The sequence below is a fragment of the Ascaphus truei genome, chromosome 7 (genome assembly GCF_040206685.1).
Source record: "Ascaphus truei isolate aAscTru1 chromosome 7, aAscTru1.hap1, whole genome shotgun sequence".
NCBI lineage: Eukaryota > Metazoa > Chordata > Amphibia > Anura > Ascaphidae > Ascaphus > Ascaphus truei.
In genome coordinates, this window is record NC_134489.1 from 14,909,491 (window position 1) to 14,921,873 (window position 12,383).

At 43.7% G+C, this 12,383-nt stretch overlaps 1 protein-coding gene across 2 annotated transcripts in view; it reads right to left on the reverse strand.

The window, feature by feature from the left end:
* Window positions 1-1,184: 1,184 nt before the first annotated feature.
* LOC142498727 (cytochrome P450 2F2-like) overlaps window positions 1,185-12,383 on the reverse strand; it is an 85,757-nt gene continuing 74,558 nt past the window's right edge. For both annotated transcript variants that reach the window (XM_075607059.1, XM_075607060.1), the window contains 2 exons: window positions 2,304-2,445; window positions 1,185-1,770 (listed from right to left, as the gene is read on the reverse strand). In XM_075607059.1, the coding sequence (XP_075463174.1) occupies window positions 1,589-1,770; window positions 2,304-2,445 (324 nt within the window). In that variant the 3' untranslated portion in view covers window positions 1,185-1,588. The remainder of the gene's footprint in view (window positions 1,771-2,303; window positions 2,446-12,383) is intronic.

Here is a 12,383-nt window from a genome sequence, read left to right on the forward strand (position 1 = left end):
CATAAACAAATGCCCACAAACCTCAATGAACTGAAGCAATGTTGTAGAGAAGAGTGTGCCAAAATTCCTCCACAACGATGTGAGAGACTGAAAAAGTCATACAGAAAATGATTACTTCAAGTTATTGCTGCTAAAGGTGGTTCTACATGCTATTGCATCATAAGGTGTACTAGTTTTTCACACATGGGCTTCTCCATTTTGGCTTTATTTTTGTTAAATAAATCATGACACAGTGTAATAATCATGTGTTGTTGTTCATCTGGGTTTGTATTTACCTAATTTTAAGACCTGCTAAAGAACAGATGATTGTTATTATGTCCTGATATGTAAAACCATGGAATTCAAAGAGGGTGTACTTTCTTTTTCACACCAATATATATATATATATATATATATATATATATATATATATATATATATATATATATAATCAAAAATAAATAGATGATACCGTTCTGTGGCTAACGAAATGCTTTTATTTGTGCGAGCTTTCGAGATACACTGATCTCTTCTTCCGGCGATGTTACAATGAATGAAGCAAGGGTATACTTAAAAACAGTGTCTCTTGGAATGTTATCTGTGCTGGTCCTTCCCCCGGTGTGGATGTGTTTTATGGCTAGAGGTGTCAAAGGGTTACTGAAAGCAAGTGAAGAAAGAGTGTGTATGTGTATCAGTGTGAATAAAAATGAATGGAGAGCCCACAGTATATACAGTGCTTTACACAAGGTGTGTGTGGAGTGAAAGTGGATATAAATGGTGTGGGTGGGTGTGGAAATGTGAGAGTTTGTAGCACAACTAAAAGTGTGTGTGGATACTATGTGGTCCCTATTGGTGTATAGGGATGGAAAAATAAGGAGCATTAGTATGTGTGAGAGACAGCTGTGTGTGCATACATATAGCACAGTATGTACAGACATGGCATTTGGCGCTCATGGGAAGAGAGTTCGCTAGTGTCAGTAATGAATCATAAAATTTCGATCTCTGTTTAGGCCACTGCTAAGTGTCCCGAACAGTTGCATAAATTTGTAGTCATGCAACCGTCTCTCTCTCTCTCTCTTTCTCTCTCTCTCTCTCTCTCTCTCTCTCTCTCTCTCTCTCTCTCTCTCTCTCTCTCTCTCTCTCTCTCTCTCTCTCTCTCTCTCTCTCTCTCTCTCTCTCTCTCTCTCTCTCTCTCTCTATATATATATATATATATATATATATATATATATATATATTTTTTTCCCCTCTAAATTATATAAATTCAATTCTCTGTCCCCCAAACTCCAGTGTCTTCAGACACTGAGATGTTTTTTTTTCTAACTGAAAGTATCAATAGAAAGTTGCATCATCATGTTTAGATCTCACGATGATGTTGCTGCTTTATTTAAGTTGCTGGAGTGCTGCTGACCGCAGAGGCCATTTTGCTGCAAATATATTGGGATCGGACAGGGAAAGGGTTGAGGCTTATCTCAGGGAACAACTCAAGTTAAAGTAATGCAAAAAACAAATAATGGCTACAAAAAGAGTAGACAACAACTACTGCAAACATATTCTGTTGCAAACCCCGCTGGCTCAGTAAGGGCTAACCTTTACAGCATGTACGTAGCTAGCGGGATACAGCACATAATTGGTAAGGGCGCGGGACATTGCCCACACCACTTATTATTGGGGTGAGGTCAATGTCATCAGGATGCACAGTAGGTCGGAAGGAATAGTTCTGTAGGATGGTGGTGAAATATATGAACAGCTCCATACGGGCCAGACTCTCACCCAGGCAGATCCGCTTCCCTAGAAAGTCAAATCAACAGAGGGAAGGTTAGACTAAGTTAAATGGGCAATTCCACCTACAACCAACATATTTATTTATTTATAAAATATTTTACCAGGAAGTAATATACTAATGACAGCGACATGTTTAAGAGATCAGTCCCTCCTAGGACCAAAGTGTACTAATTGGAGTGACATGTTTGAAGGGTCAGTCCCTCCAGGGACCAAAGTGTATAAATGTGTTTGAGGGTAATATCTGGCTGATTTATGGGTTATGTACAAAAATCTGATACCCATAAGTATTTTTGAATCATGTCTGCAAGTTTTCCGTAAGTTAGTTTGTAAAAATTGTGAGCTAAGACTTGGAGGGGTTGGATTTTCTCTGATTGCTCTCTTTTGTGTGATATCACTGTGTGTTTAACAAGAGTAAATAAATAAATAATGGTATTCTGGGTGTGTAAATTGGAAAGTAGTAGAACTACATAGTTCCCCAACTCCCTCTTGCCCCCCCCACCACACCCCACTTGTCTTTGGACAGGTCTCCAGTCAGTTACCAGAGGAGAAGGGCATGAAAGCATCGTTCCTCTTGAACCGACCATTCTCATCCAGGAAGTGTTGTGGGTTGAATCTCTGTGGCTCTTTATACTGTGTAGGGTCAGCATGAACCGAGGTGAGTACCGGGATGACGTTAGTGCCCTGTTGTAGTGAACAGATAAATGGTATCACTTACTCTTCTCAATATGATCCTCACATCCTCACCACTTATTCTACTTTTATCTTCACTCATTTACTCACCATTTCTTCTCTCTACTCATTCTGCACTTTCTTGCTCCACTTTCTCCCCCTCCCCCTTCCACTCACACTTCACCACCTCCCTCATTTCTCATCTCTTTCCTATATTCACTTTCCACCTCACCTTTTCACTCCATTTAGTTTCATCCACCCATCCCCTCTTTTCTCCCCTTAATCTGCACATCCTCCTTCCACTCACTCCTCACATTCTTCCCACACTCAAAGAGAGAGATACCTCCCCAAACACACCTTTAGACAAAATGTGGAGAGACACCTGTGCACAAATAGGTGCTAATTTAAGTCTCTCATCTGCTTTTGTATTCCCATTTACTGGTTTCTTAGTATAATATTGTTAGTGTGCAGAAAGACCAGCCTGGATCACTATCCCACAGTGACCTGAAGTTGGCTGAAATGTTTCATTTTGGACTAAACATTCAATAATTCATGTTTATGTAGACCATACCCCTATGGGGACTACTAGTTAATGTAAGGGGTTAACGGCCTTAATGGGTAAACTGTGTGGGATCACACAAGTTTCTCCCCTCCCCATCGTTTGATGTGGGCTGACTCTGCAGAAAGTATCGACACTTCCTAGCGTGTTTTGCGACCAGTGATGAGAATATATTGAGCTACCCAATGTTCTAGAAGGAGGTCCCTTGGAGTTCTGCAGAGGACTTAACATTTAAATCTTGTAAATAGGTTTATGCGTATAGATTAATGTATTAAGATGTTTCCTGACACCCTTTAGTGTTTTCAGTTAAGGAACATGCTCTTTAAGTAAGCGCCAGTAGCATACGTCTGAGATTGTTCTCCCTATTGAACAAGAGGAAACATACTTTTGGTAAGGAGTGCTCGGTATTAGTAACTCTGGGTGTGTTTGGATTAGCCCAACCTGAAGGTCCATAGTGCAATCCTGATCAGATAGGTATGGAAGAAGGATTCCTAATTAAGCAACCTGAAGTGTATTCCAGAGAGGTCCATTTAACATGGGGCATCACTAACTCTGTACAAGGGACTGCCAGTTTAACCCTTTCTGTGGATAATAAGCCAAGTACCTCCCTAGAGTAAGAGTGAGGAGATGAAGCCAAATAGGTCCAGTACCTTCCTAGAGTAGGAGTGAGAGCTACAAAAGGGATGAAGTCTTGCATATTATTATTTGCCATGCATTATCAGTCAAGTGTGAAGTAAGTCAATGTCTGTGAAGCAATATTGACAGATGTCCATCAAAGCATTCTATGTTTTAATACAAATTCCTGGTGCCCATCCTTGTTACATTCAAAGATTCACGCCCAGCCTGCATGGACCCAGCTCCCTCCACAGATATTAGAGACTGAGTATTGCCAGGTAGTTTATATAGTTCAACTAGATGTAAACTGAATCTCAGACTTTCCAATGGACCTCTCATTATTCAAAGAACTGCTCTGTTTCTTCCAAACAACTATGCAGGATTTCAGTACCGGAACAGGTAAACATACAGTTACCTGAAATCTACTCTGAGTTTCAGGATGTAGTCAACAAGGCACAATCTGAGAAACTACCGCCTCACTGGGCATTCGACTGCCCCACCGATTTACTGCCCAACTCAGTTCCCATGCGAGGATGTTCCTACCTGTTATCTCTTCCAAAAACCAAGGCCATGAAGGAATACATTCAAGAGAACTTACAGAAGGGATTCATCTGGAAGTCCTCATCCCCCGCAGGTGCGGGTTTTTTCTTTGTAAAGAAAAAGGATTGATCTTTCAGACCCTGCATCAATTACCGTGGACTTACTGTAACAAGATCACAATAAAGAACTGGTACCCATTACCGTTAATTTCCAAACTTTTTGACAGACTGCAGGGATCCACAATCTTGAAAAAGGTGGACAAAAATGGAGTTTACAATCTAGTAAGAATACACCAGGGGGATGAGTGGAAGACAGCCTTTAACACCCTGGATGGACATTACGAATACCTTCTAATGCCATTTGGACTTTGTAATGCTCCAGCGGTATTCCATGACTTTGTTAACGAAGTTTTCAGAGACCTTCTTGACCAATACGTCATTGTCTACCTAGATGATATCCTAATCTTCTCCAAGACTGTACGGGAACATTCTGTCCATGTGAAACAGGTACTTCAATGTCTACTGGAGAATCATTTATTCGCTAAGTAAGAGAAGTGGCAGTTTCATCAGACCACGATGGCTTTTTAGGTTACATCATCTCTGATACTGGTCTTGTCATGGACCCAGCCAAGGAAAAAGCTGTTCTGGATTGGCCTCGTCCCTCGAATCTAAAAGGCATACAATGGTTCCTAGGCTTCGCCAATTACTACCGAAGATTCATACAGAACTTCTCATCCGTAGTAGCGTTCATTACAGCATTGACGCAGAAAGGAGCTGATCCCGCATTATGGCCTCCTACAGCTATTCAAGCATTTGAGAGACTTAAAACAACCTTTGTATCAGCTCATTCCCTCGTGCACCTGGACCCAGGATTACCCTTCACCCTTGAAGTGGATGTATCTGATGTCGGGGCAGGAGCAGTATTGTCCCAGAGGAAGATGCCTCAGGCCAAACTTCACCTGTGTGCTTTCTTCTCCAAGAAATTCTCTGCTGCTGAACAAAACTATGATATAGGCAATCGTGAACTCCTGGCCATCAAAATGGCTTTAGAAGAATGGAGGTATTTGCTCGAGGGCACTGAAAATCCAGTCACCATACTTACGGATCACAAAAATCCCCTATACATTAAAGGCGCTCGGCGGTTGGGGTCACGACAAGCACGATGGTCACTTTTTTTTCTCTGTTCAATTTTAATATTTAGTATCTACCAGGCTCAAAGAATGTAAAGGCAGATGCCCTCTCCCGTCAATTTCAGGTGGAAGACAAGGCTGAGTACCGAGAGGAAACTATTCTTCTCCCATCATGCATTATCTCCACTGATACCTTTGATTCCTTGGAGAACATTGCTCAAGGTCAGTCTGAGATTCCTGAGGGAATCGAAGTCCCAGAAGGAAGTCTTTTCACTGCACCAGCAAATCGTAGGAAGTTATAGGAATGGGGTCATTCCTACAAGAGCTCCGGATATCCAGGTACTACGAGAACCATCGACCTTTTGGAACGGACCATTTGGTGGCCGGGAATGTGGAAGGAGATAAAGGAATTTGTCACCACGTGTCCTACATGGGCTCAAAATAATACTCCCCATAGCAGACCCACAGTCTTGCTCCAGCATCTTCCGATTCCAGATCGCCCATGGACTCCCTTATCCATGGATATCATTGTGGAATTACCGATATCCAAAAGGTTTGAATACCATCCTGGTAGTGGTAGACCGATTCTCCAAACAAGCCCATTTAATTCCCCTTAAGGAACTACCTAGTGCCCTCAAATTATCTGAGGTATTCATCAAAGAGGTCTTTCGTCTCCATAGGGTGCCCCAAGTTATTGTCTCGGATCGAGGGTCCCAATTTATCTCAACATTTTGGCTGGCTTTCTGCCAATAATTAGGGATCTCTCTCCACTTCTCTTCTGGTTATCATCTTCAAACCAATGATCAGACAGAACAGACAAATTAATAACTAGAACAATTCATCCAATGCTTTATTTACGATACCCTGGACAGATCTCTTGCCTTGGGCCGAATTCTCTCACAACTTACGTAGTGAGTCGACAATAGATTCACCATTCTTTACCAATAATGGGTTTCATCCTTCAGGACCCAGATCCAGGGTGCCAGAAGCAGATAACAGGATTCTGCAACTACAAAACTCATGGGAAAAGATTCATGAGAATCTCTAAAAAGCAATATCCATGCAGAAACAATAGGCGGATCGGCATTGACGTGAAACTGCAGCATACGATCCAGGCGAAAAGGTATGGCTTTCCACGAAAAATATTCACCTGAAGGTACCCACAGCTAAATTGGCACCTAGATATATTGGCCCATTTTCCATAATTGAGAAGGTCAACCCAGCGGCCTATCGGTTACGTTGCCAGCTTCCATGATGATTCTATCTGTCTTTTTCATCTATCTCCTTAAACTATTTATACAGAACCCCCTGTCTTCTGCTCTGGTGTCGCCCCCTGAATCTCTCCTAGTGGAAGGACAACAAGAATTTGAAGTCCAGACCATCCTGAATTCCAGGATAACCAGGGGAAGGCTCCAGTATCTGGTCTATTGGAGGGGTTTCGGTCCCAAAGAGCGCTCTTGAATCCCCAGGGATCAACTACATGCTCCTAGGCTCGTTCAGGCCTTCCACTTGAAGTATCCCTTCAAACCATCCTTGAGACGCCCAGAGGACACTCATGAAAGGGGGGGGGGGTACTGTGAGCATCGGCTTTTGGTCCCGCCACCGCAACAGGTCCCATGATGACCCAGGTGATGCACCTAAAGCCAAGAAAGCTACATGCAAGTGCCACACTATCAGGCAAGGGGATACCACAGGGTTCGGGCTTAGGCTCCGCCCCGTGACACGTCCTCTGATGACACGGGTGACGTGCCACTCGTGGAGGAAACTACACGCAGGCGTCGCACTACCAGGATCATGCGAGGGGTTAATTCCAACACGCAATGCTGACCCAGGATCACCTCAACATTCTGCACCTTTGCCGCACTCTGCCCCCTGACGACCGATTGGGCGGATGAAGATTGAGTGGGCGGATGATGTTAGCAGTGGCAGCTGCGTGCACCCTGCTCATTGGCTATCAGGCATTTATATGCTCACCAATCCCTGTTGCAAATTGGCTGAGCATAAATCTTCGTTTGTAACGTAGTGCTTATCTAAGCATCCTGCTGTCTTGTTCTGTTGCTTTGTGCATTCTGCTCCTGTCTTGTTTTCATAGTATTTTGACCTCAGCTTGTACCTGGACCCCGACTTCTCCAATCCTAGACCTCAGCTTGCATCTAGACCTCTATCTTCTCTACCCCTGGATCGTGGCTATCCTCACCGACCATCCGACTTCTCCAACCCTTGACCACAGTGAGTATCACAACTATTCTAACATCTCCAACCCTGACCCGGCTATACTACTATCAATCTGCACTCTGGATGCGGTCTCGCGGCTGGTGCTCGGTGTACCTTAACCTCCCCACCTCAGCCTCACAGTTCCGTCCTGTTTGTGGTGAGCACCCATTACAATATTTCAATTTTGTAGCAGAAATATTACGAATCTCTGTTAAAACATGATTGAAAAAATCGCTTCTGATTTTCATACTGTAACAGGGGAGTAATCCCTGTTCAAGTAATGTGCCTTTAATCTAGCAGTGTGGTGGTTAACTGCTGGTAGTCAATTAATAACACCACCTGCCTGATCTAGATTGCTTACAAAAGCCTGTCTGTTGAGGCAGGAAGTGACTCCTTAGCTCTGAATGGGAGCTGACCTTTGGAGAGACAGAGCAGTATTCTTGAGACTCCCAGGAGAGACTGACCAAGAGAACACACATCTCTGGAGCTGACCGGTCTTGAGCTCTGCCCAGCATAGCTGATAGCAAGACACCAAATAAGACTTCTAAACCTGGATGCTGATATTTTCTGTGCACGCACGGGTGCGGTTCCAGGAGAGCAGAGAAGCTTACTCTACAGCAAGAAACAGATAAGACTTTCATTATTAAGAGACTGCTTATATCTGCTTATTTCATGCTATATGTTTTGGGGCTGCGAGACATGCTTGACTAATGGAGATGTGAATTAATTGCATAGGATTTCACTAGAAATACTCCCAAGTGAATAGAAGCTTTGTTCCCCCCCCCTGTGTTTGGATGATTTCCTGATGAAAAGGAAAAGGCACAATAAAGCCTATTATAATTTCACCTTATAAAGTCTCCAATTGTGTACCTCTGTGAACGTCCGTCTACAGATACCGTTACAGATTGAGACCAGTGCAAATCTTATCTTATGAAATAAGAGCAATTCTAAATAGTGTAAATTTTTTGTTGGGAAATGCTGAGATTAAGAGCGAGAGATGCTGGGAAAGGGAAAGATGAGTAAAACTATGTTATGAGTGAGACTGCCTTACTGTCAGGGTCGCCTAGACCTCCTGACTAGCCATACTGTAGTTCTTCTTTGTCCACCGGGTGTGCTGCTGCCTTCTGTGTGCCCTATGGTTCCTCTGTCTGTCTGTCTTCTTGTTGCTCCTGTCTGTCCTTTATAGCTTCTGCTTCCTGGTTGGTTCAATTGCCTTTGTTTCGAGTCAGACTCCTATTCACATGCCTCTGTCTTTGATCCAGATCTGTTACTGTATTTTGATTCTGTTCTTAGTAAAGGCCCTTGCTGGTTATCTGGCTTGTCCCTGTTTGTTCCCTGGTCTCAGTCCCTGCTCCCCGGTCTCAGTCCCTGCTCCCCGGTCTCAGTCCTGCTCCCCGGTCTCAGTCCCTGCTCCCCATTCTCAGTCCCTGTTCCCGGACCTGTTCCTGCTCCCCTGTTCTGTTCCAGTCTCCTCGTTGCCGACCTCTGCTTGTCACCTGACTGAGCTGTCTGCTGCCTGTCTCGGTCCCTCTGATTGTGACCCCTACTACGCTCCTGCTGTTCCGGCCACCGAGATCCTACCCACCACAGGAGTGTCCCATGACAGAAAACAAAGGCCACTTCTGGATCTCGCTGGAACAGATTCTCTGCCTTCCTGCTTCAGCAGACCCCATCCGCTTGGAGGAAGATAAGTACTTTTTTTGTTTTTTAGAAATCCCAGTTGGGATCCTGAAGGTTTTGTTGCTGCAAAGGTTTCTGCAGGGTTTTGTTTGTTCCACTTTCTCCCTGAGAAGACTTTCCTTTTTACAAAAAAAAAAAAAAAAAGCTTTCCCTGCAGTACCTGTTTTTGCCATTTTCAGACTTTCATTGCCTGGATAAGGATTGCCTCTGCATTTTTGGGTGGGCCACTGCAGATTTTCAGACTCACATTTCTATTTTAGACGGTTACCTTAATTTACTGCTTTCCCTGGTTGGACCACTGCTGTTCACAGGGTTCCCATTTCAAAAGACAAGAGTGCTTCCATTATTTTGTTTCTGCATGCTGTGATTTTTTCCTGCAATCTGTAGTTCTTCCTATGATGGGTTCTAAGGTTTCGGGTTTACCTGCAAGTTCCCCTGAAAGTTGTTTCTTTGCAACCTATGATATCCCTATGCCTGATATCTAAAGTTTCAGATTTAACTGCAGGGTTCTCTGTATGATATCCCTATGCCTGATGTCTAAAGTTTCAGATTTAACTGCAGGTTTTCTCTGTCTATATGATATACCTACGCCGGATGTCTAAAGATTCAGATTTAACTGCAGGTTTTCTGTCTATATGATATCCCTACGCCTGATGTCTAAAGTTTCAGATATAACTATAAATTTATCTGTCTATGTTTTATCCTTGCATTTATGATACCTCTGTGACTTATGCTAAGGTCTCAAAAGGTCAGCTCTCTTATCTTGTGTCTCTCTGTGTCTAATATTCCTGTTGTTCATTCTAATGCTTCTGCTTTAAAGACACATTCCGCTTTACTGGTTTCTTGGGAAGTTTGGTTTCCCTACAGTATGTCCGAAGTTATGGCTCCCACTCTGAAAACAGTCTTGAGCAGTAAATGTGAACACAGTACCACTGATTCTTCAGAACTTCTCAAAGCAAGGAAGAAGAAGAAAAATAAAGGAGGTATTACTGTGGAAGTTGCAGAAGGAATTAAGGATGAACCTTTAACCCCAGAGTCTTCATTTGATGAGAGATATGCTGCAGGTTAAGGCATCTCACAGACTTATCCCAAGAATAGTGGAAGAAAAGAAAGAAGTATTTAATCAAGGAAAAGATGACCTAACTCAGACACTTCAATCTGCACGAAAAGAGATTGATTGTCTTCATGGACGTTTAGATAAAGTGCAAGAAGCCAAGGCTGCACTACAAAGCTGTCTATCCTCAGCAATTGCCAAGTGTGTTCTCCAGGAAAAAGAAAAGCACCAGTTGGAGAGTGACCTGGATGTCATGTCAGGAGAGCTGGAGAGGGCATATGCTGATGCTGCCGAGGATCAGCGCCTCGCTTCTAAAAGTAACGAATTTCTGGAAATCTCTATGAAGGAAATTGACAGGCTTAATACAGAGCTTAAAGTCTCACAGGAGGAGGTTTGCTACTTCAAAAAAGAGATGGAAGTTGTTCGGGAGGAGAGATGCCACTTGAAAACAGAGATACGTTCTATGAGAGACGCCTCTGAAGAGTTAAATAGTAGGTTTGAAACTATAAACCAAATGAGTAAGCACTTCTCTGTCCAAGCCAGATAGAGATAAAAGACTCCATGAATCAGAAGAGGAGAAGAGACTATTGATAGAAGAAAAGTCAAGGATGCAATTAGCACTGGAAAAAGCAGAGGGTGACTGGGAAAAATAAAAATATCAGTTGGAGAATGACAGGGTGATCTTGTCAAGTAAGCTGGAGAAGGCCTACCGTGATTCTGCCCGGTACCAGACTTTCATGGCTCAGGTTGACACAGCACTGGAAGCATCTCAGAAAGAGGTTCACAGGCTGACAACAGAGCTTGAAGCCTCTAAGGAGAAGAGTTGCCACTTAAAACAGAACTATGTTCATTGAGAGAAATCTTCGAAGGGTTAAATATCAGTTTTGAAATTGTAACCCAAGAGTGCAAGAATCTCTATGTCCAAGTCAGGGAAGGAGATAAGAAACTCCATGAATTAGTAGAGGGGAAAAATAGACGTGCAGACAGCACTGCAGGATGCAGAGAGAGTGCTGCAAGAAGAACGTGTCTCCCTGGAGTAGCGCACACAAGCAGAAAATATGCTACAGAGTCAGCTGCAAGAACTGCATACACATCTGCAGGACACGAAAGAGAAATGGGTGAATGCTGAGGAAAAGCAGCGAGTTCTGCAGGAAGAAAGTTTCCAGACTGCCTACAAAGTAAAAATGCTGCAAGAGTATTTAAGTACCCATTGTGTCTCCAAAGAGCAGCATGAGGAGCTGAAGGCCACACTGAGCATAACCAGAGCCTCTCTGGAGGAGGAGCTTAGAACCCAGGTAACCCTGTATGTGAGGGAGCACAAGGCGGTCCAGACACTGAAGCAAGACTTAGAGGAGCAGTGACACTGCTCCATCCCTAACAGCCAGTACACCCAAGAGAAAGAGACCTGGAAAAGACAAGCTGCTGAGACCATAGCAAAGGAATTTGCAGAGCTCCAAGACGTGATGAGGGATGCATGGAAGCGAGCTCAAAATGATCACAGTGAAGAGATGAAAGCCCTGAGAAGAGAATTGCAGGATGCACTTAAACAGGGATCTCTCACTGAGGAGTGGAAATTGCAACAACACCTAAAAATGAAAGAGCTAAAGCTGACAGCTGAACACACATCACAGTATCTCACAGTGCTGCAGGCGCAGATCGCTGAGCTCAAGACACAGCTTGCCAAAAAAGAGAGGGAGGTGGTGTCCGTCCGTCAAGTGGCTGGCCTGACACTGCGCTATGGGGTCAAGATGACTGATGCCTGCAAAGTGTTGAATTACACAGCCCATGAGAAGGCCCGGCTGCTGCTGGACAAGGTCTGGGAGGAGTACCGGCAGCTACAGGTCAGAAATAAAGAAAAAGAAACACATTTAAGCCTTGTTCTAAATCATTTGGGAGATATGGAGTCGCGACTCAACTCCAAAGAAGCTGAACTGACAACTGCTTTGAGTGGGAAAAGAAGTGCAGAAGGACAGCTTCAAGAGCTGAAAACTCAAATAGCTGGTCTTTCATTGGGTGATGCCACGAAACGGCAGTCGCAAGAGGAGACCATGGAGGGCGAACTCTGTGTCTCCACTAACTCATGTTAAAAGGCTGCACCTGTCCTTGATGCCCACGTTCCTGATGTCTCTGCCCTTGCATTTGGGTTGAACGCACCCATT